Source organism: Wasmannia auropunctata, unplaced genomic scaffold, assembly GCF_000956235.1.
Source record: "Wasmannia auropunctata unplaced genomic scaffold, wasmannia.A_1.0 LD336051.1, whole genome shotgun sequence".
Lineage (NCBI taxonomy): Eukaryota > Metazoa > Arthropoda > Insecta > Hymenoptera > Formicidae > Wasmannia > Wasmannia auropunctata.
Genome location: NW_012026839.1, coordinates 469,986 through 487,790, shown reverse-complemented (window position 1 = coordinate 487,790; position 17,805 = coordinate 469,986). Strand labels below are relative to the sequence as shown.

The window sequence follows — 17,805 nt, the reverse complement described above, 5'->3', positions numbered from 1 at the left end:
AGAAATATTAAATAAAAAAAAAGTATTTAACATATCGAAATATCCGTATGTACTTCTGTAGTGCATATTATATAGTTTTTAAAAAATTTTGGTTTTTTGCTCCAGGTTCCATCGAATGGCAGATCCCCGCAACGTCGATTTGACAAAACGACGTTTAGTAAATTGACTTCAGCGTCGCCATTTTGTTAAAAAAATAAATAAAAAAAATATTTTTTACTTCTAAAGACTTGTATTATTAAAACCTTAAAACGAATTTTTTGTTACTTTTATTGTTTTCCTAAAAAAAATTCCCAAAGTTACCGATTGATTTTTAGGCGGTCAAGGTGGTGTAACCCTTTAATAAAATATTTGCTACAGAAACCGAGCTATTTTGGAGCAGATCCTTTCCGTAAGTGCAATCTGTAAACAGTCTGTTAGCAGTCTGTCAGCAGACTGATATAAGATTCTTTCAGCAGAAATAATATGCAGATTCTGGCGAAAGAATGCTACAATTCTTGCAGCAGATTCTTGACTTATTCTGCCAAGATGATCTGCTTCCTCAGATTTACAGCAGTTTTGCAACAAATTGTTACTATAACTAGTATCGCTAAATAAATATCGCAAAGCATGGCTTTGTTCCGTTTCACGCATGATGTATCATTTTATCCTTGTTTAAAATTTAGTGAACAAGGATAAAATGATACTCAGAGTTGGTAAGTTAATATTTTTTTTAACTAATTGTAAGTTAAGTTAAAGTTAACAGTCTAAAAATTTTATTTAGTTAAGATACAAGTTAGTCCATAATAAAATTAATTGAGTTAAAAATTAAGTTAATAAAAAAAAGTAATTGAAAAGTTAAAGTTAAATTTTTTCATTTTATTATATAATTTTAGGGTTTCTAAATAAAGTATATATTTGTTATACTTATTTCTGTTAAGCCATGGAAAGAAGACCGATTTTGAAAGACTTCTTCCAACGTGATTTAATGCACAGAAAGTCGAACAGTGATTCCTTCCCACTGCCAGACTATATATTTATTGTATTATTACAATTGCCTTGATGTGTGTTCTCAAATTTGAGTTTGAAGACAATTAGACATGTATTTTATTTTGGGTTTACAAGAAGTACTAAAAATGTAACTTCAAGAAAGTTAAATCAAAAGTTAATAGTTATCGATAAAATGTAACTAAATTAAGTTAAAAGTTAAGAGCCTAAAATGTAGCTAAGTTAAGTTAAAATTATTTAACTTTTTAACTTAACTTTTATCTTTTTAACTAGCCACTACCCAACCTTGATGATACTTCATGCGCATCATACGTGAAACGGGACGCAGCTCATATAAGTTCGCCAATGTCGCATTCGGTCGATAACGAATAATAATAAAGCGTCATTTTTTTACCGCGAAATCGCGGCGATAAAGAAAATTCAATCCAAATCGCGATAAATCACACGTCTAATCGATCGTTTCCGTTGTTTCGTAAGGCAATCCTCGAGAAGGGTCGCGAAGCGGCGAGCAAGGTGGTGTTCCTGATAACCGACGGCTTCAGCAACGGCGGCGACCCGCGACCCGCGGCCCACCTGCTGAAGAACACGGGCGCGACCGTGTTCACGTTCGGCATACGCACGGGAAACGTGGAGGAGCTGCACGACATCGCCAGCCAGCCCGGCTACACGCACAGCTACCTCCTCGACAGCTTCGCCGAGTTCGAGGCCCTGGCGCGACGCGCCCTGCATCGCGGTGCGCTTCTTCCCGTTGAAAACTATGCACTTATTGTTGCATGCCGCTTTACAAATATTCCGAGCGCGCGTAAAGTCAAAATTGAATTTAGAAATTACGCGGAGCCGTGTTGAAACTGAACATTGCGTAACAATCGCGAAGCGTTAGGTTCTCTATATAAAATCATTGGAGCGTTTGTAAAAGAAACTGATTTTAAGTGATGAATCAGACGTCTTTCGCAGACTTGAAGACCGGGCAGTACGTGGCCGTGACTCTGCCGACCGATTGCAACAGCCTCTGCTCGAACAGCACGGCGAACCGGATTTGCTGCGACGAATTGGCGACCTGCACCTGCGGCACCGCGACTGGCCATTACGCCTGCATCTGCCCGCCCGGCTATTTCGGTTCCGGTCTCAGGGGCTTCTGCCAACGTAGGTTGAAACGAGCGAAACGCGTTTTGATCTACCGATCATTGATGCGCTTGTACGATTCATGGATGTTGCATATTTAATTTTTTCTTCTACGTGTGTAACTCATTGTCAGATAATATACATGATTTCATTGCGGAAGTTCTCTCTCTTTGTGTGCCCGCGACAGCTTGTCCGAACGGAACATATGCTTCGGGGAACACTTCCGGGGATTCCACCGCCGTATGCGTACCATGTCCAGACGCGAATCACATCACCGTCAAGGTACTCGCGACCTCGGTGGTCGATTGTGTGTGCGCCTCTGGATTTGCCACGGACGGTTACAAATGCGAGGGTAATTTATTGCACGATAAATCTAGAATGTCTGATAAATTAAATTGTAGAAAGACATTTTCTCGCGATTATTAGTATAAATATAAATACGTACACGTATATACATACGACGTATGCCTTTTCAGCTATAACGTGCCCGAAGCTGAGAATCCCCGAAAACGGATACCTGGTGAAGGCGAGCGCCTGCAGCAACGTGGTGCACGCGGCGTGCGGCGTGAGATGCAGGATCGGCTTCCACCTCACGGGGGACAGCATCCGGCTTTGCGGCAAGGACGGCGCTTGGTCCGGCAACGAGCCGCAATGCCTGCGTAAGTATATATATAAAGAGCTGGACGTTCAATTAGAGAGAAATTGAATTTGATTTTTAATTAAACGTCTCGTAGTGAAGACGTGTCCGGCTTTACGCGCGCCCCCGCACGGCCGCGTGAAATGCGAACACGACGAGGACTATCAGCACCAGTTCGAGGAGAACTCCACCGTGTATCCGATCGACACGCGCTGCCTGTTCCGTTGCGACATCGGCTTTCAGCTTCGTGGTAGCAAAGTGCGCAATTGTCTACCTTTGTCCCGTTGGGATGGCCTGAAAGTCACGTGCAAGGGTAAAAAAAGGACGATTATTTTATTTACTACTATCCTGTACCAGTAAACGGGAAAGGATTAAAATGGATTAAAATTTTTTAATTTATGGATTGAAATGAATTTGGCCTCCGTGGAAATGAATGCATTTCTATTTTTTCATAATACGAATATAGTATAATATAATATTAATATAATATTTTTTGGATTTAGATAGATTGAATTAATGCATTTCCTATAGTCACAATTTTTAATTGAATAACATTCATCATCCACATTTTCACGGAAAAACTTTTTTTAAATTTAATTAGATTGAAAAAACTGCATTTTCTATCTAGAATAGAATTTTGAATTAACCAGTTTTCACGATTTACTTTTTAAAACTAGATTTTTTTTATTGAATAGAATATTGGTATACATATAGCAAATGTGCTTCATGTAATTCCTATAAATAAATACAAAGGCATTGGGCATTGAAATGGATTCAGATTTTTAGAAGTACGCATTCGCGAACGTTGAAATGAATTTTTTTCAATCTATTTCAATCCATTCTCGTTTACTGAGCAGAGAATTAACAGAGACGCAATATCTTACGGTAGCTGTGAAATGCGACCCTCTGCCGCAAATCGCGAACGGCGACATCACCCCGGAGATCTGCACCGGTCCGGGAAAGGTGCCCTTCGCTACCAACTGCACAATCACCTGCAACGAGGGCTTCGCCTTGGAAGGACCCACCGGCAGGACGTGTATCGGACGCACGGGAATTTGGTCCCAGCGTCACAGAGTCAATCGATGCGTGGGTTAATATCGAAATCAAATCTTTTTACACGAGAAAAATTAATTTCTCGGCCGAATTAAATCCAAGTTTAATTTCGAACGCAATAGACAAGACACCGCCTTCCCTGAATTGTCCAACCGAGATCGTGGCGGAGACTGCCAAAGGGCAGAGCTACGCGTACGTGAATTGGACGGTGCCCGAGGTGACCGACAACGCGAACGCGTCGCCCATCCTGTGGACAAAACCGCACATCGTCCTACCCTGGAAGGCGAAGATCGGCACGCACGTCGTCGCGTACGTGGCGCAGGACGCGAGCGGCAACAAAGCCAGATGCAAATTCAAAGTTAAAGTCCTCGGTAAGCCGCAGATGTTGATCTCAATCTCAGAAACGCATTTGTCATGGCAAAAGTTTGATGAGGTCACATATAATCGAGAAGAATACACCCACGCGAGAAATGAGCGTTTCTTCAAATGTTCGCAGATAGGGAACCACCAACAATTGAGAATTGCGTCGACCCGCCAACGTTCTACACCGATCTTGATAGCGGTCTCGCAAACGTGACGTGGGACGAGCCGGTCTTCTACGACAATTCGAGGATTTCCGTGCACGTCAATCAGAGTCATCAACCCGGCAAGGACTTTCTCTTTCCGGTCGGTCGTTCGAAGGTCTTCTATAACGCAACCGATAAGTACGGCAATCGGGCGAGTTGCGTGTTGAACATTACTGTAGAAGGTGCATATCTCTTAAAGATTATATTTAACAATACTTCATAAAAATGCTACATTGCATAATTTTCCCAGATGTGTGTAAAAGTCTGAGAGCGCCCGCGAACGGTCGGCTAAACTGTTCCTCGTCGGGCGAGCGCGAAACGCAATGCGTCGTAGCTTGCGAGGATGGCTACGACTTTGCGATCGAGCCGACGAACTTCAATATCGTTAACGACGAGCTGCTGCTGAAATGTAACTCGAGCAGTCACATGTGGGAAAGCAATCACCTGCCGGAATGTTCAGGTATTTATGTCGAGTTTATTAAAAGTTATATCACTTGGTACTTTAAACTAAACATAATTATATTCTACGAAGTTATGATTTCTTCTGTCGATTAGAATCGCAAACGCCAAAGACAATATCTCAGGAGGGGAACGTGATATTGCAAAACAACGAAAGTGCAATATGCGACAATCAAACTGCTCTTCGCGAAGTGAGCGTTTAATAATATTGATATTTATAAAAATATATAATACTAATTTAGATTTTTCTAAAATATAGATATATAACTTTTGTATAATATATTGTATCTTCTAGTTGAGCGAGCACGTTGCCAATGACTTGAAATTAAAACTGCTGGGAATGTGTGACAATGACATCGAGTGCGATCTAGTCAGCTTCGATCCCAAGTGCGAAGATGATCTTTCGTCGTCGAAGAATATCGAGGACAACCTAATAAGAAGACGAAGATTCGAGCCCGGACACAAACAAGTTCAGGCCACCGATATGCTCAGAGATAGTGAAACGATAATGCTCAGAATATTGAAACGCGCGGCTAGATTGAGCCGCGATCTCAATAAAAATAACACCAGATCTAAACGGAAGAGAGATAGAATAGAGATCAAATTCAAATTCATAGGTAAGAGACGAATCTTGAACTTTGTGAAATATGTATCGGGTAACGTTCAAAGAAATCCTGTACAGGTAAGATAATCGAAGAGAACTTCGACAATCCCAAACGGGGAGTGCAGAAGTTGAGGGAGAGAATCGACGCGATGGCGCAGGTGGGAAAGCTCGACTTGCTCGACAACAGGACCAACCAGGAGATCGCGAGGCTCGCCCTGAACCTGCACCTCGTGTTCAAGGAGCCGCAGGACCTTTGCGATCCCGGGAGCGTGCTGAAGAGACACGGTTGCGGTGAGCGCGAACGAAGACGAAAAAATCCAATCAGATAATAATCTGCTAGTGCACGTATATACGTTTTACAAATACATCCCGATTCCGATATGTTCTTTTAGTCAAATGTCCCGCGGGCACTTTCTACAATTCCTCCACCAGGACCTGCCAGCCGTGTCCGTTCGGCCAGTATCAGGACGCGACCGCCTCGTTGACGTGCGTGCCTTGTCCGGAATACACCTTCACGAAGAGGATGCACGCGAGATCCTTGAGAGATTGCATTCGTAAGATTCTCAAGCCGAAAACTCGTTAAGACTCGACTTGTTACATTTCCCTTTCTTTCCCTATACAGCCGTATGCCGACCGGGATATTATTCTCGGCGCAAACGCTACCACGGATCGCATCTGGGCATGGGGCCTTGTGCCGCTTGCGACATCGGTTTCTACCAGCCGAGCTACGGGCAGAGTCAATGCTTGCCGTGTCCGTCGAGCGCGACTACGGAAAAGCGCGGTTCCGCGGATGTCAATGATTGCCTGCCGATTCGTGACGAGGAAATTGACGACTGTCCGATGGATCCGTGCTTAAACGGCGGTCGATGCCTACGGGACGAAAGCGGCTTCTTTTGCGAGTGTCGCGATTATTATGTGGGTAGGTTGATTACTAGTTACAATCATGCATTGTTCTTTCTCAATTTTTTCTCCTAAATTTTAAAATAAATAAATTATATTATATTAAATTTTATTAATAATTTATAATCTCTTTTATTTTATCCTAAAATAAAATTAATATGCATTTTATGCGAGTGCGGATTTATTTTTTTTTCAGGATCGAAATGCGAGAGATTCAGGGATCCGTGCTACTCGTCGCCGTGCTTGAACGATGGAACGTGCAAGACGCAGCAGCATCCTGATAACTTCGTCTCGTACGAGTGTGCGTGTAAAAGCAGTTACACGGGTGATAATTGCGAGGTAAAAATACATACAAATTAGATATTTGCAATAAAACGAAATTATTAATAAAATTTAATATAATCTAGATTTAGAGTAAGAAAATTGATTCTATATTAATTATCGCAGATCTACGTGGACGAGTGCTCCACCAATCTTTGCCAGAACGGTGGAAGATGCGTGAGCACCGAGAGCGATTTCGCTTGCGAGTGCAGGGACGGATTCGAAGGTAATGTTTTATTAATAACATTCACGATGAGTCTCTCCCTGCTTTCGCGTCTCGTTTATTAGGTCAACTCTGCGAGGTTCCGATGGATCACTGCGAGCTCGCGCCCTGCGAGGAGGGATCCGCGTGTCACACGGTAAATGGTACCTGGCAATGCCTCTGCAAACCCGGTTTCCTGGGCCGACACTGCAACCTGTTACCCTGCGACTGGCTGCCGTGCCACGCGAACGCGATTTGCGTCAACGTCGAGGAGGTAAACGCGACGCGGAGGAGTTACAGGTGGGTATAAGACACGCCGTAATAACACGCCGCGAAACGTGAGATCTGAGGCTCACGATGTACGATCGGTCCAGGTGCGAATGCCCCGACGGATACACAGGGGAGGACTGCGCGACCAAGATCGATCACTGCGAGAGCTCGCCTTGCCTGAACAACGGGCGTTGCGTCGACCGCGTGCACGATTACGTCTGCGAATGCCCGATTCCTTTCACAGGACGCGACTGCGAAACTGGCAAGTTGAAACTTCATCCAGTGTCTGTCTCTGGAATATTTTATTTCTTAATTTTTTTAAAAATCTCTTCAGACAATAACTTAAGGTAGGCATTTATTAAAAATCGTCTTGACAGAACTGTCGTCTGACTACGTGATGCACTTCACCAAATCCGGCACAACGGATTACGTCGCCGTTAAAGGACCCGCGAGGGATCTCCCCCAGGTAAGTCGAGAGAAAATTCGGAAAATTCGTAACAGACACGTTTCACCGAATTCACCTTGATGCTGCAGCTGTCCGTTTGCCTGTGGTTGCAATCGATGGACACCTTCAACTACGGTACGGTATTGTCGTACGCGACAGCATTCTACGATAACGCCTTCACGCTGACGGACTACAACGGGTAATTACTCGCGGAAATTCAGTGTGTATCTCAGTGAGGAACTTGTCAGTGATTTATTAATTCATATTCAATGCGAAACCGAATTGCCAACACGCGTTTGACCGCGAGCGAGTCCCGAATGTTAGATGTCGTTGCAGATTGGTCTTGTACGTTAACGGGGAGAAAGTCGTCACCGATGTTAAGGTCAACGACGGTAACTGGCACTTCATGTGCGTCACTTGGCAGAGCGAGCGCGGCTCCTGGCGCGTGTTCGTCGACGGAATCCTCAAGGACAGCGGCGTCGGTTTGGCACAGGCTACCACGGTGCGAGGTAAAAAAAACCCGCGTAATCGTCAAGAATTTATCTCCGTCTAACGCCTAAAGCAAATCATAAAATCCCGGACATCGTCCCGTCCAGCCGACGGATCTCTCGTCGTCGGGCAGGAGCAGGATCGCCTGGGCGGCGGTTTCTCCGAATCGGAGGCATTCCTAGGGAGGCTCAGCTCGCTGGACATCTGGGACGTCGTTCTGAACGAGAGTGACGTTACGAAGTTGTGGATCAGCTGCGAGAAGTACCACGGGAATCTCGTGGCCTGGGCGCAGATGCGGCAGTACGTTCACGGCGACATCGCGGTAATTACGCGTTAATTGTCAAAATATGAAGCTCTTTCTCTTTCGATTTAACCGGTAGACCATAAGCGATGGTGTCTCACGTCTTCAGATTCTAGCCAGCCCATTTTGTCGCCGCTGCCCTTTGCCCGTGGTGCCCTTCAAAGGTAACATTAAAGTGAGCGAGGATCTGTCTGAGGTAACGTATTACTGCGACAGTGGATACATGGTTCGATTTGACGGTGAGGAATATCGGTCCCTCAGAAGAAAGTGCCTCAAGCACGGCCAGTGGGAGGGATATGATACGCCGATCTGCACGAGTAAGTTTCGTTTTCCCCCGTGATCGTATTATAATGCAAAAAAGAAAGCGCGGCACGGCTGTTGTCCTCCAATCGTTATTCCAACTGGAATAGATTCGATTTGACCGCGAGGCCGATGATTCTAATTTCTATGTTCGAAGAGATAAAATGCGGTTTCCCGGGGTACTTTCCGCGCGGACGTATTCACGGAGAATCGTATTCGTTCGAGGACGAGATATACTATTCCTGCACCGAGGGCTACGAGCTCCGCGGAAATCCCCATCGCATCTGCAATTCCGACGGCAAGTGGATCGGGCTGCCTCCGATTTGCATAGGTAACGGGGATTAATATAACATCGCTATTAAGCGTGAGAATAATGCAGCTATTAAGCGTCGTCTACAATGAGACTTAAGACTTAAGATTTAAGAAAATGGACCAATAACAATCGATTATTCTTCTCACGTGAGATAAATAATCGACTATGATTGATCAGTTTTCTTAAACATGCGTGGCCACAAAAAATGAATTTTGAAATTCTCTGACTTTTCCATGATTTTCAAACAACAGTGGAAAATTTTCCATGATCAGTATCAAATATATAATTCTAAATTTTAATGTTTAGAAGATACAAGAAAGGGAAATTATATTTTATGCTAACGCTCGACGCTCATTTTTAGTGTCAAAACAGATCACATGATCGAAATTGATGAATACCAAGCATTAATTTTGATCATGTGATCTGTTTTGACGCTAAAAATGAGCGTCGAGCGTTAATATGAAAAGGCACCTTAAGAAAGGAAACTTATATTATTAGAAGCAACATAGAATATTAGAAGGTTAATAACATAATATAATCCTAAATGTAAATTTAGGCAAATTATTAACACTTTGACATTGATGTTATGCATTAAACAGAAAAAAATTCCATTGGTATAATTTAATTTACCGTTGCTTGGGGACCAGACAAAAAAACTCAGTGATAAAAGCAAAAAGATTCCTATAAACATTTCTTTAATATTGCTTAATATTCAGACTATTTTCGATTGCGATAACAGAGAGAAGTCCCGAACAAAATCGTAATTTTCAAACATTTTTTCGATTTTTATACAAAATCGCGCATTTCATTCTGTTATTGTCTATAGTTTAATTCTGAAAAAGAATTTTCAAATTAAAAAAAGCAGTACATACAAAAACATTGTACAAAAATTATTGAGTTTTGTCAATAAAACAAATGGTCCCTTTAAAGAAATTGTAAGCAAAGTTCAAAATTCCAGATTCTTTTATATCTTTCTCCGACTTTTCTAGATTTTTCCTGACCAGTTTAAATTTCCCCGGCTTTTAATTCCAGGTTTTCCCGGTTTCCCAAGTCTGTGGCAACTCTGTTAAATCTTAAGTCTTAAATCTCATTGTAGACGCCACTTTACGAGTCAAAGTTCAACGAACTCAACAGCCAAATTTTCGTCTTTTGACAGGAACGACGTGCAAAAATCTGCTCGCCCCAGAAAATGGAGATATAGAATATATATTAGAAGAGAACGAGAGAGATGACGTCACGATATTACAGGTACATATCCTTGTCGCAAAGATAACGTTAAAACGTACACTTTCAAATAATACTCGATTGTCACGATAAGGTCAAGATGACGTCATCTTGACTGAAAGTTTCGTTGAATTTTATATCAATTTGACATCACTTTAACATTGTATTACTCGGAATGGATTGTTCAATTAATTTAGGCCGGTCAGCAGCTGGAGTTCAAGTGCAATCCCGGGTACCGTTTAATGGGAGAGAGATATCTGACCTGTTTGGAGACTGGCGTCTGGGATTACAAGAGGCCGTCTTGCATGCCCTACGGATGCCCTTCGCCAAAGCAGTGCGTCTTTTAAACATACCTTTTGTCTCACTAAAGATATTTCATTAAATAAAATTAAGAAAATTTGTCAAAAAATCCGGTAGTATGTTTTGTTTAATGATGAATTTGAAAATTATCTAACATTCTGTGAGCGTAGAATAGAGCATGGCTACATCATCTTTTCGAGTTCCGGCCAGTCTTCCGATCGGGCCTCCGTTCGCGATCCTGAAAGAAACACGATCGACGATCCCTTCGAAAGAACGTATCACTACAACGATGTCGTTGGCTTCTCTTGCCATCGTGGCTACAAGTTTCGCGGGAATCACAATCTGCTGACGGAATTCAAGCTGCAGTGTTCCGCGAACGGCACCTGGACGGGCTTCGTCCCTGACTGCGTCCCGCGCACGTGCCCTTGGCCGGATCGCGTGGAAGACGCGAGACTCTTCCTCAGGATGCGGGACAACATCATAGTCGAGATTCCGACGGAGGGAGACATTACGTTGGAGCCCGATCGGAAAGCAGAAACGAGGAGGAACGAGAGCGACGCGGCGAGCGGGATCTCCCCGGAAATGTTCGTTTCCGGTACGGAAATCGCCGTCGTCTGTGATTCAGGATACGATATAGTCGGTGAACGAGTCAGAACGTGTACCGAGGAGGAGAGATGGTCCTCGACTTTCGCTTCTTGCGAGCCGCGTAATTGTTCCGTCGAGGAGCATCCGATTTTTAAATTTTTCAAGGAAACGGAGGACAAAACCGTCTTGAAGAACAACAACACGGATGTGACGTCGCTCGAGTCGGACGAGAAATGGTATGGCAAGGGAAATGTACGCGTGTACAGAGATTTGGAGATTTTTATCGAGGGAAACAGTTACGGACGACGAGTAATCTTAACGTGTCGAAATGACGGACGGATAAATCTGCATAAATCGATCGCCAACGAGACGATTTCAAATATAACATGGATGTGCAACAAAATCGTAAAATGGGAAATTTTGAATTCGTTACTGCAAGAGTCTATACTCGAACAGCTGCTGAACGATTCGACAGATATCTGCGTTAGATCCTGTGCACTTCCGCAAGTAAGTTTTCTGAAAATAATGTACCAATATCGATGGGAAAGAATAAAATAAAATAATTAAGTGTTCCAAGTTAAAAACTACAATACAAAAACACGAGGATAATCTTTTTTTACGCGATATTTTAAAGCTCTGCATATTTCCCGGGATAAAATTAATTTCAGATACCGGATGGGTACATCGACAACGGCAACAACACCGATGACGATAACGATCGCAGGGCGATCGACAGCGTCGTCACTTTCAAATGCCGCCACGGATACATTCTCGAGGGTGACGAAAGATCTATTTGTTTGCCAGACACCAGGTGGTCCGCTTTGCCTTCCTGCAAACGTACGTTTCTTTGTCTTTAAATTGGCGATCAGTCTCAGATTTCTGACATAAGCAAACAAACGTTGAACATTTAATTCTAGCTGTGGTGTGCGGAAAACCACCGGTTCTCGCTAACGCGATACTGAAGAGTGACGGTGGAACTCAGAATTACACTTTCGGTAACATGATCTCTTATCAATGCGTCCCGGGCTATCGTGTATTCGGGCAGGCGAATCTAAGATGTTTAGGAAGCGGCAAGTGGTCCAGATTGAATGGCAGATGCTCGAGTGCGTAGATCTGTAGAACAAAACTGCGGATCTCTCGCCATTAGGTGACTCAACATCTGTCTAAATCACATCTTTAACGCTTGCAGAAATATCGTGCGGCAAACCGCAGATCCAGCACGGAACCGCGCTTTACGGCCGCTCGTACTTGTTTCAAGATCAACTGACGTACGTGTGTCCTGACGGTAAGAAGCGGGGGATGATTGCGTGTCAGGCCGATGGGACGTGGAGCGAGTTGCCGAGATGCGACGGAAGTAGGAGCATGTGATTCAAGGTGACCACGCAGGATTTTAGCGCAACGTCTTATAAAGACAAGGAAATCTCCACCATTGTAACAACACACATGCTTTCTTTTATTTCTTTCTGCTCTCTTGTATCAAGACTCACGAATGTAATATAGAAAACGTAATTACGCAGTCTTATCACACGAAATAAATAATTCATTTTTGGAATTTCCGGAGCAGTACATTCGGATATGCGACAATATCTTATCTACAATTATTTATTTATTTATTTATGCGCGATTTATCGTAATTTTTAAAATTTTTTAGGATATTGTACCTCAAGTACACGCTTTTATCATCTCTTTTTTTGTTTCGTTTTACTGGAAAAGTTGGTGTATATCGATACAAATAATTTCTTATCTCAAAAATTGGCATTGTTAAGCCTTGCACTGTTCGAGTAAGGACAGTTCATCGATACCGACCATGAGAGATACTCCATTAGTTTAATTGTACATTTTGTTCGTGTTTCGTGTGCACATAACGGAAAAGAAATTCAATTTCGTAACGTACAACGGTGTTGCGGATAAAGTATCTCTTATAATACATACATCGTTTCGACATCGTACAATGGTACGAAGTATTATTCGGAAATACCGTACAAACGGATTTGCGTATTATTACTATATCTACCTGAGGAAGAGCAATGAAGATAAATACTGTGTGAAAATAATTTCTCGTATATAAACGCTGTATATTAATTTACACCTAATGTTGATGTTCAAAATGGAGCACCTTCGATAAAATAGATCCATTAGCATGGCTATCTCGGAGGGGAGCAAAACAAAAAATCAGATTACTAATAAAGTACGTAAACGTGTCCCTCAGAATTACTTGAGATACAAAAACGTAGTGTAACAAAAATTTGTCCATTACCGTTTGCCTCTCACGCTAATTCTCGCTTAATATCTAATCCATTTAATGGAAACTAAATGCCCTTAGTTCAAGAGACTGTCATATAAAGACGAACCTTTTCAGAACGAAGCTATACGCGAATCGTATATAGACACGGATAAATACATATCCTAAATGCTGTAAACAATTCCTCCGTAGATTGAAGAAACAGAAATTTTAGCCATCCTAACGTAAATTGCTTGTCTAAGTCGAAGACAATCCTCCTTCAGAGCTCCGCCTTCGAGTTGCTGCTAAAATACTTGGGTTTGAGCTCCTCGATCCGTTTGATAAAGTCCGTCTTCTCTATGCAACCCTCGCACGTCTCTTCCCAGTCGTTCAGGATCTTCTTCAGGTCGCGTACCTTCAGCTTCTTCAGATTTACCGTATTGAGGTCGATTTGTTTCTCTGGAACAAAAAAAAGCGGTAATGTCACAATGTCGGAATAATCGCAACTTGTAAGAAAGGCGAGAGCGCACACGGATACAGTTATACATACCGAATCTCAAATCGCATATTTGAGCATCTTTCTTCTTTAACTTCTCGCATATCTTGTCCGCGGGCATGGACCACGACAGCGGTTTACTGAGCTCGCCTAGGATGCCAGTGGCAGATTCTTCTAATCCTCCTAAGTAATAACACTGAAAGCACATACGCAACGATCGCGATCATTTACGGTAACAGCTGACCGAGGGAACGTACTGTACTTATTTTGTCCTTTTTGGGCTTATACTCACAAATCTATTTTCTTTTGATTTAGTGCCTTTACAGAATTCTCGAAACTTTGCTTCGATCTTCTTGGGGTCACTTTTGAGGTCTTCCGTTAGTGTCTGACTGAATTTGTCCACAACAGCGACGCATACTGCAAAGTTAGGAATAAGGAGCGTCATAAAGGCTTGTGTCATAAAACTTGAATGTAAAAACATCGTGGAGAGTACATCAGAGGAATTCTCACCTTCGCAGTCACCTTCTTTCAGCGCTGTAACAGCACATACGATTCCGAGAAATACGGAAAGTACTAGTGACGCTGACGTACTCATCTTTCCGTTCTGTCGTGTTCTGCTAAAAGCAACATTATTAAAATGAAAACATCATTAATATACGCAAGTAAATAAATGCTTATACAAGAGAGTAACTCAGTTATCGCGCGACCAAATCAAAATTTTGACAAGTTTATCGTTCATCAACAAAAGAAGACAAAGATTAAACTACAGTTAGAGCGACGCTCCGCAACGTTACAAATTTCTCTCATTAACGACCGACTTAAATTAATCGAAGCTCGATAAGAGTCATCCCGATTCAAAACGAAATCACGTCTCTGTTACTCCGAGCGTCCTAGACGATACAGGAAACGCTTACTCCAATTTTGCAAGACTCCAACGTGCGATTTTGTGGATAACGGTTAACGTATGCGAACGGAAAGACGCGATACAAAGGAAAACGCCGACGGAGGAAAAAAAACGCGAGGCCGCGTCGAATGTTGATACGCTACGTGTCTCCGTGACGGGCTAGGTTATTCCGCGCGAGAGCGCGAGCCGCTCTTTTGGCTACGTACTCTTGCGTTGTCGGGCTGAAGATCGGCGTATTCTTCGATGCGAGGTCTCCGTCGTTCGGCAGATGGGTGACGCGCGGTGACTTTAATTCATCCACACACTCGGCTCCCCTGACGAAATACTCCTGCGACACGTCCGCACACCGCACTCGTTGTTCACCTTGCCTCCGCGCCTCTTCGCGACGCGACACGTTGGATTCTGTCAAAAACCCGGAATCCCAGCTGGCGCTTGCCGATTGGTCGTGACGTCATCGGTCACCGCGCGGGCCGCGCGCGTCACGCGCGATTGACCGTGAGGGGCGTGAGGGTAGGGTAGGGGTGGGGGGAGAGGGAAGCGTGTCACAGACGTCACAGTATATAGTAGCGCAACTCTCTGTCGACACCATTGACGTAGGAATATATACCGGTATGAAGCCAGCTATCGAACTAACGATTTCAATAATTTCGAATACGTCATTCGATTGCTAGTCGTTTGCTAATTTTTGCATCTATTTTTATTTTGTTTGCATATTAATTATTTTGGGTAAAATATCGAAAATAAAATTTGGACAAGTGTAACGGGTGTAACCGCCATTTAAAACCTTTATCTCATAATTTTATAAATATTTTGGTGCTAAAACGTTTGCTAGTCATTTGCTAGATCCGTATATACAAGTATTTTTCCTATTTTATTGATAAATTGTCCCATATTTTATTTATTAATAGCTTTCAATAATTTAATAACTGGCGCAAACAAAAACAGCGCATGCGCATCAAGTTGCCTAAAAATAACCAAAACTAAAGTTACTAGATTATTGAAAACTATTAATAAAATTTGGGACAATTTATCGATAAAATAGAAAAAATACTTGTATATATGGATCTAGCAAATGATTAGCAAACGTTTTAGCACCGAAATATTTATAAAATTATGAGATAAAGGTTTTAAATGGCGGTTACACCCGTTACACTTGTCCAAATTTTATTTTCGATATTTTACCCAAAATAATTAATATGCAAACAAAATAAAAATAGATGCAAAAATTAGCAAACAACTAGCAATGGAATGACGTATTCGAAATTATTGAAATCGTTAGTTTGACAGCTGGCTTCATACCAGTGGAATATATGGACGGTGTATTTACTGGTAGAAAGGCGAGGGGGGTAGTGATATCGACGTAAGGGGATCACATGGGATCATGTGGAATCCTTTGACTATATAATCATGGACCGCTGACGCCAACTTCACGTTGGTAGCCAAATCTGTAGCGACACCGTGTGGCAAAGCGGTAATTGGGAGAAATAAAGGTAGCAGCCTGCAGCAGTATCTGGCAATAGAATTCCTTTAAGATTAATTTTTATTTTTACGATTTTGCTCAAAAATGGTACTGTATTGTTTTGTGGAAGGCTGCAAATCGAAGAAATACTGCAAAAAAGGTGAAATAAGTGATTCCAACCTGCAGTTTTACGGGTAAGTAAAAATTATACTTTATAACCTACACATTGTACTTAAATTATATAAATACACAACAACGCATTATTATAGTTATAATAAAGCTTTCCATGAAAATAGATTAAAAAATAAATAAGATATGTACATATACTTATTTAAAGTATACAATCATTCTTTTGTTTTTTATTTTGTCCTGCACTAAATCATCATTCTCTTATGTATAGATTTCCAAGCTGTCAAGAAGTACGTGAAGTATGGGTCAAGGCTTTTCGTTTGAATAATCAAGAAATTACACAGTTTCCAAAAACCAGCAGGATTTGCAATTTGCATTTTTCCTTGGACTGCTTCAAACAATGTGGATTATCTTCTCGTTTAAAACCAAATTCTGTACCAAGTATATTTCCACGTGCTGAAAATCAAAATCAAAGGTACATAATAATTTGCATCGTATCTATTGTATGTTATAAAAATTAACAAAACAATGTTTATACGATATACTAAAAAACCCGTAATTATTTTTTTGTATGTTGCAGCTTGGAAATATCCACGGAAAGTTGTCCTAAGAATAATGATTTAAACGATGAAATAATGAATTCGGATAAAGATGTCAACGAATACATATTACAAACTCCGAAGAAGTTAGTTCGCTACCCTGGTGATATTGACGACAATGTTCTACAAACAATAACACCAAAGACAAGTCAACGTATAATAAAAATGTTAAAGCAAAAGTGTCAGGAAAAGGACAAGATCATTAAACGTTGCAGAACTCAACAAAGTCGTCAGAAGAAAAAAATAGAATCTTTGTCTCAGTTACTATTAGAACTAAAAAAAGAACATTTACTTTCTGAAAATTCATGTGATATTATGCAAGTAAGTTAAAAAGTAAACTCATGTAAAAGTGTAATATTATTTTTAAAATGTACAAACAAATAAAAAAACATACAAACATTTTAAATAATGAGAATGTCATGATTTTACATGAGTTTCAAGTTTTCTTATTGCGAAATTTTCGATTTATTCAATGAAATTTTTGCTAACAGAAAAACTGAGAAAAGATATGAATTTCTCTTAAATTAAGTTTTTCCGATTGTAGTTGTAAGATATAATTAATTGAAAGCTGAAATATTTTAGAATCGTAGCTGGAAGAAATCATACCATTACAGTATCGTATTGATTATAGCCGACGAAATCATGTATTTTCATTATATAGTCAAAGGTGGAATCTAGGCTGCGTTCCGCAAAGCGCATCATGCGCATGATATATCATGGTATCCTTGTTGTTCATCAAATGTTAAACAAAGATAAAAAGATAAATCTTGCGCATAATGCGCTTTGTCCGTCAGTACTCATCGTCGGTCTCCAGGAGCTGCAAAAAGGGACAAAGAGTACTTCCCTAAATCCCTTTCGTTTTCCACGTACCGAGTCAAATTTGTGTTTTCCTCGGCACGTGTCTAAAGGCTGATCTACACGA

At 41.6% G+C, this 17,805-nt stretch overlaps 3 protein-coding genes across 3 annotated transcripts in view; 2 read left to right on the top strand and 1 right to left on the bottom strand.

Annotated features, from left to right (window-relative positions):
• LOC105451475 (sushi, von Willebrand factor type A, EGF and pentraxin domain-containing protein 1-like) overlaps positions 1–12,627 on the top strand; it is a 14,805-nt gene extending 2,178 nt beyond the window's left edge. Inside the window, exons 3-32 of the mRNA XM_011691939.1 lie at positions 1,462–1,717; positions 1,939–2,127; positions 2,294–2,458; positions 2,583–2,765; positions 2,841–3,056; positions 3,633–3,833; positions 3,919–4,167; positions 4,293–4,544; positions 4,613–4,822; positions 4,918–5,012; positions 5,117–5,438; positions 5,504–5,716; positions 5,818–5,979; positions 6,048–6,344; positions 6,522–6,664; positions 6,773–6,872; positions 6,935–7,148; positions 7,223–7,380; positions 7,496–7,584; positions 7,653–7,762; positions 7,900–8,072; positions 8,160–8,374; positions 8,463–8,670; positions 8,811–8,984; positions 10,123–10,214; positions 10,388–10,524; positions 10,661–11,582; positions 11,744–11,912; positions 11,993–12,178; positions 12,265–12,627. Of these exons, the coding sequence (XP_011690241.1) occupies positions 1,462–1,717; positions 1,939–2,127; positions 2,294–2,458; positions 2,583–2,765; positions 2,841–3,056; positions 3,633–3,833; positions 3,919–4,167; positions 4,293–4,544; positions 4,613–4,822; positions 4,918–5,012; positions 5,117–5,438; positions 5,504–5,716; positions 5,818–5,979; positions 6,048–6,344; positions 6,522–6,664; positions 6,773–6,872; positions 6,935–7,148; positions 7,223–7,380; positions 7,496–7,584; positions 7,653–7,762; positions 7,900–8,072; positions 8,160–8,374; positions 8,463–8,670; positions 8,811–8,984; positions 10,123–10,214; positions 10,388–10,524; positions 10,661–11,582; positions 11,744–11,912; positions 11,993–12,178; positions 12,265–12,443 (6,279 nt within the window). The 3' untranslated portion in view covers positions 12,444–12,627. The remainder of the gene's footprint in view (positions 1–1,461; positions 1,718–1,938; positions 2,128–2,293; positions 2,459–2,582; positions 2,766–2,840; positions 3,057–3,632; positions 3,834–3,918; positions 4,168–4,292; positions 4,545–4,612; positions 4,823–4,917; positions 5,013–5,116; positions 5,439–5,503; positions 5,717–5,817; positions 5,980–6,047; positions 6,345–6,521; positions 6,665–6,772; positions 6,873–6,934; positions 7,149–7,222; positions 7,381–7,495; positions 7,585–7,652; positions 7,763–7,899; positions 8,073–8,159; positions 8,375–8,462; positions 8,671–8,810; positions 8,985–10,122; positions 10,215–10,387; positions 10,525–10,660; positions 11,583–11,743; positions 11,913–11,992; positions 12,179–12,264) is intronic.
• Positions 12,508–15,120, bottom strand: LOC105451476 (mesencephalic astrocyte-derived neurotrophic factor homolog). Its single transcript, XM_011691940.1, has 5 exons — positions 14,903–15,120; positions 14,303–14,409; positions 14,085–14,209; positions 13,847–13,988; positions 12,508–13,755 (listed from the first exon to the last, which is right to left on the bottom strand). The coding sequence occupies exons 2-5, from the start codon at positions 14,385–14,387 to the stop codon at positions 13,577–13,579; spliced, it is 531 nt and encodes a 176-aa protein (XP_011690242.1). The 5' UTR covers positions 14,388–14,409; positions 14,903–15,120; the 3' UTR covers positions 12,508–13,576.
• A 1,017-nt stretch (positions 15,121–16,137) lies between these two features.
• On the top strand, positions 16,138–17,390 carry LOC105451474 (THAP domain-containing protein 1-like). The gene is made up of 3 exons (XM_011691938.1): positions 16,138–16,349; positions 16,556–16,759; positions 16,865–17,390. Exons 1-3 carry the CDS (start codon positions 16,261–16,263, stop codon positions 17,211–17,213), a joined length of 642 nt encoding a protein of 213 aa, XP_011690240.1. The 5' UTR covers positions 16,138–16,260; the 3' UTR covers positions 17,214–17,390.
• The last annotated feature ends 415 nt before the right edge of the window (positions 17,391–17,805 follow it).

Bases quoted from the DNA above. Each gene is read 5' to 3' on its own strand.
- LOC105451476 (XM_011691940.1), bottom strand. From the start codon at position 14,387: ATGAGTACGTCAGCGTCACTAGTACTTTCCGTATTTCTCGGAATCGTA. The intron at 14,210-14,302 runs GTGAGAATTCCT...CTAACTTTGCAG, and splicing joins GAAAGAAGGTGACTGCGAAG to TATGCGTCGCTGTTGTGGAC. The intron at 13,989-14,084 runs GTGAGTATAAGC...ATGTGCTTTCAG, and splicing joins AATCAAAAGAAAATAGATTT to TGTTATTACTTAGGAGGATT.
- LOC105451474 (XM_011691938.1), top strand. From the start codon at position 16,261: ATGGTACTGTATTGTTTTGTGGAAGGCTGCAAATCGAAGAAATACTGC. The intron at 16,350-16,555 runs GTAAGTAAAAAT...TCTTATGTATAG, and splicing joins TCCAACCTGCAGTTTTACGG to ATTTCCAAGCTGTCAAGAAG. The intron at 16,760-16,864 runs GTACATAATAAT...TGTATGTTGCAG, and splicing joins GCTGAAAATCAAAATCAAAG to CTTGGAAATATCCACGGAAA.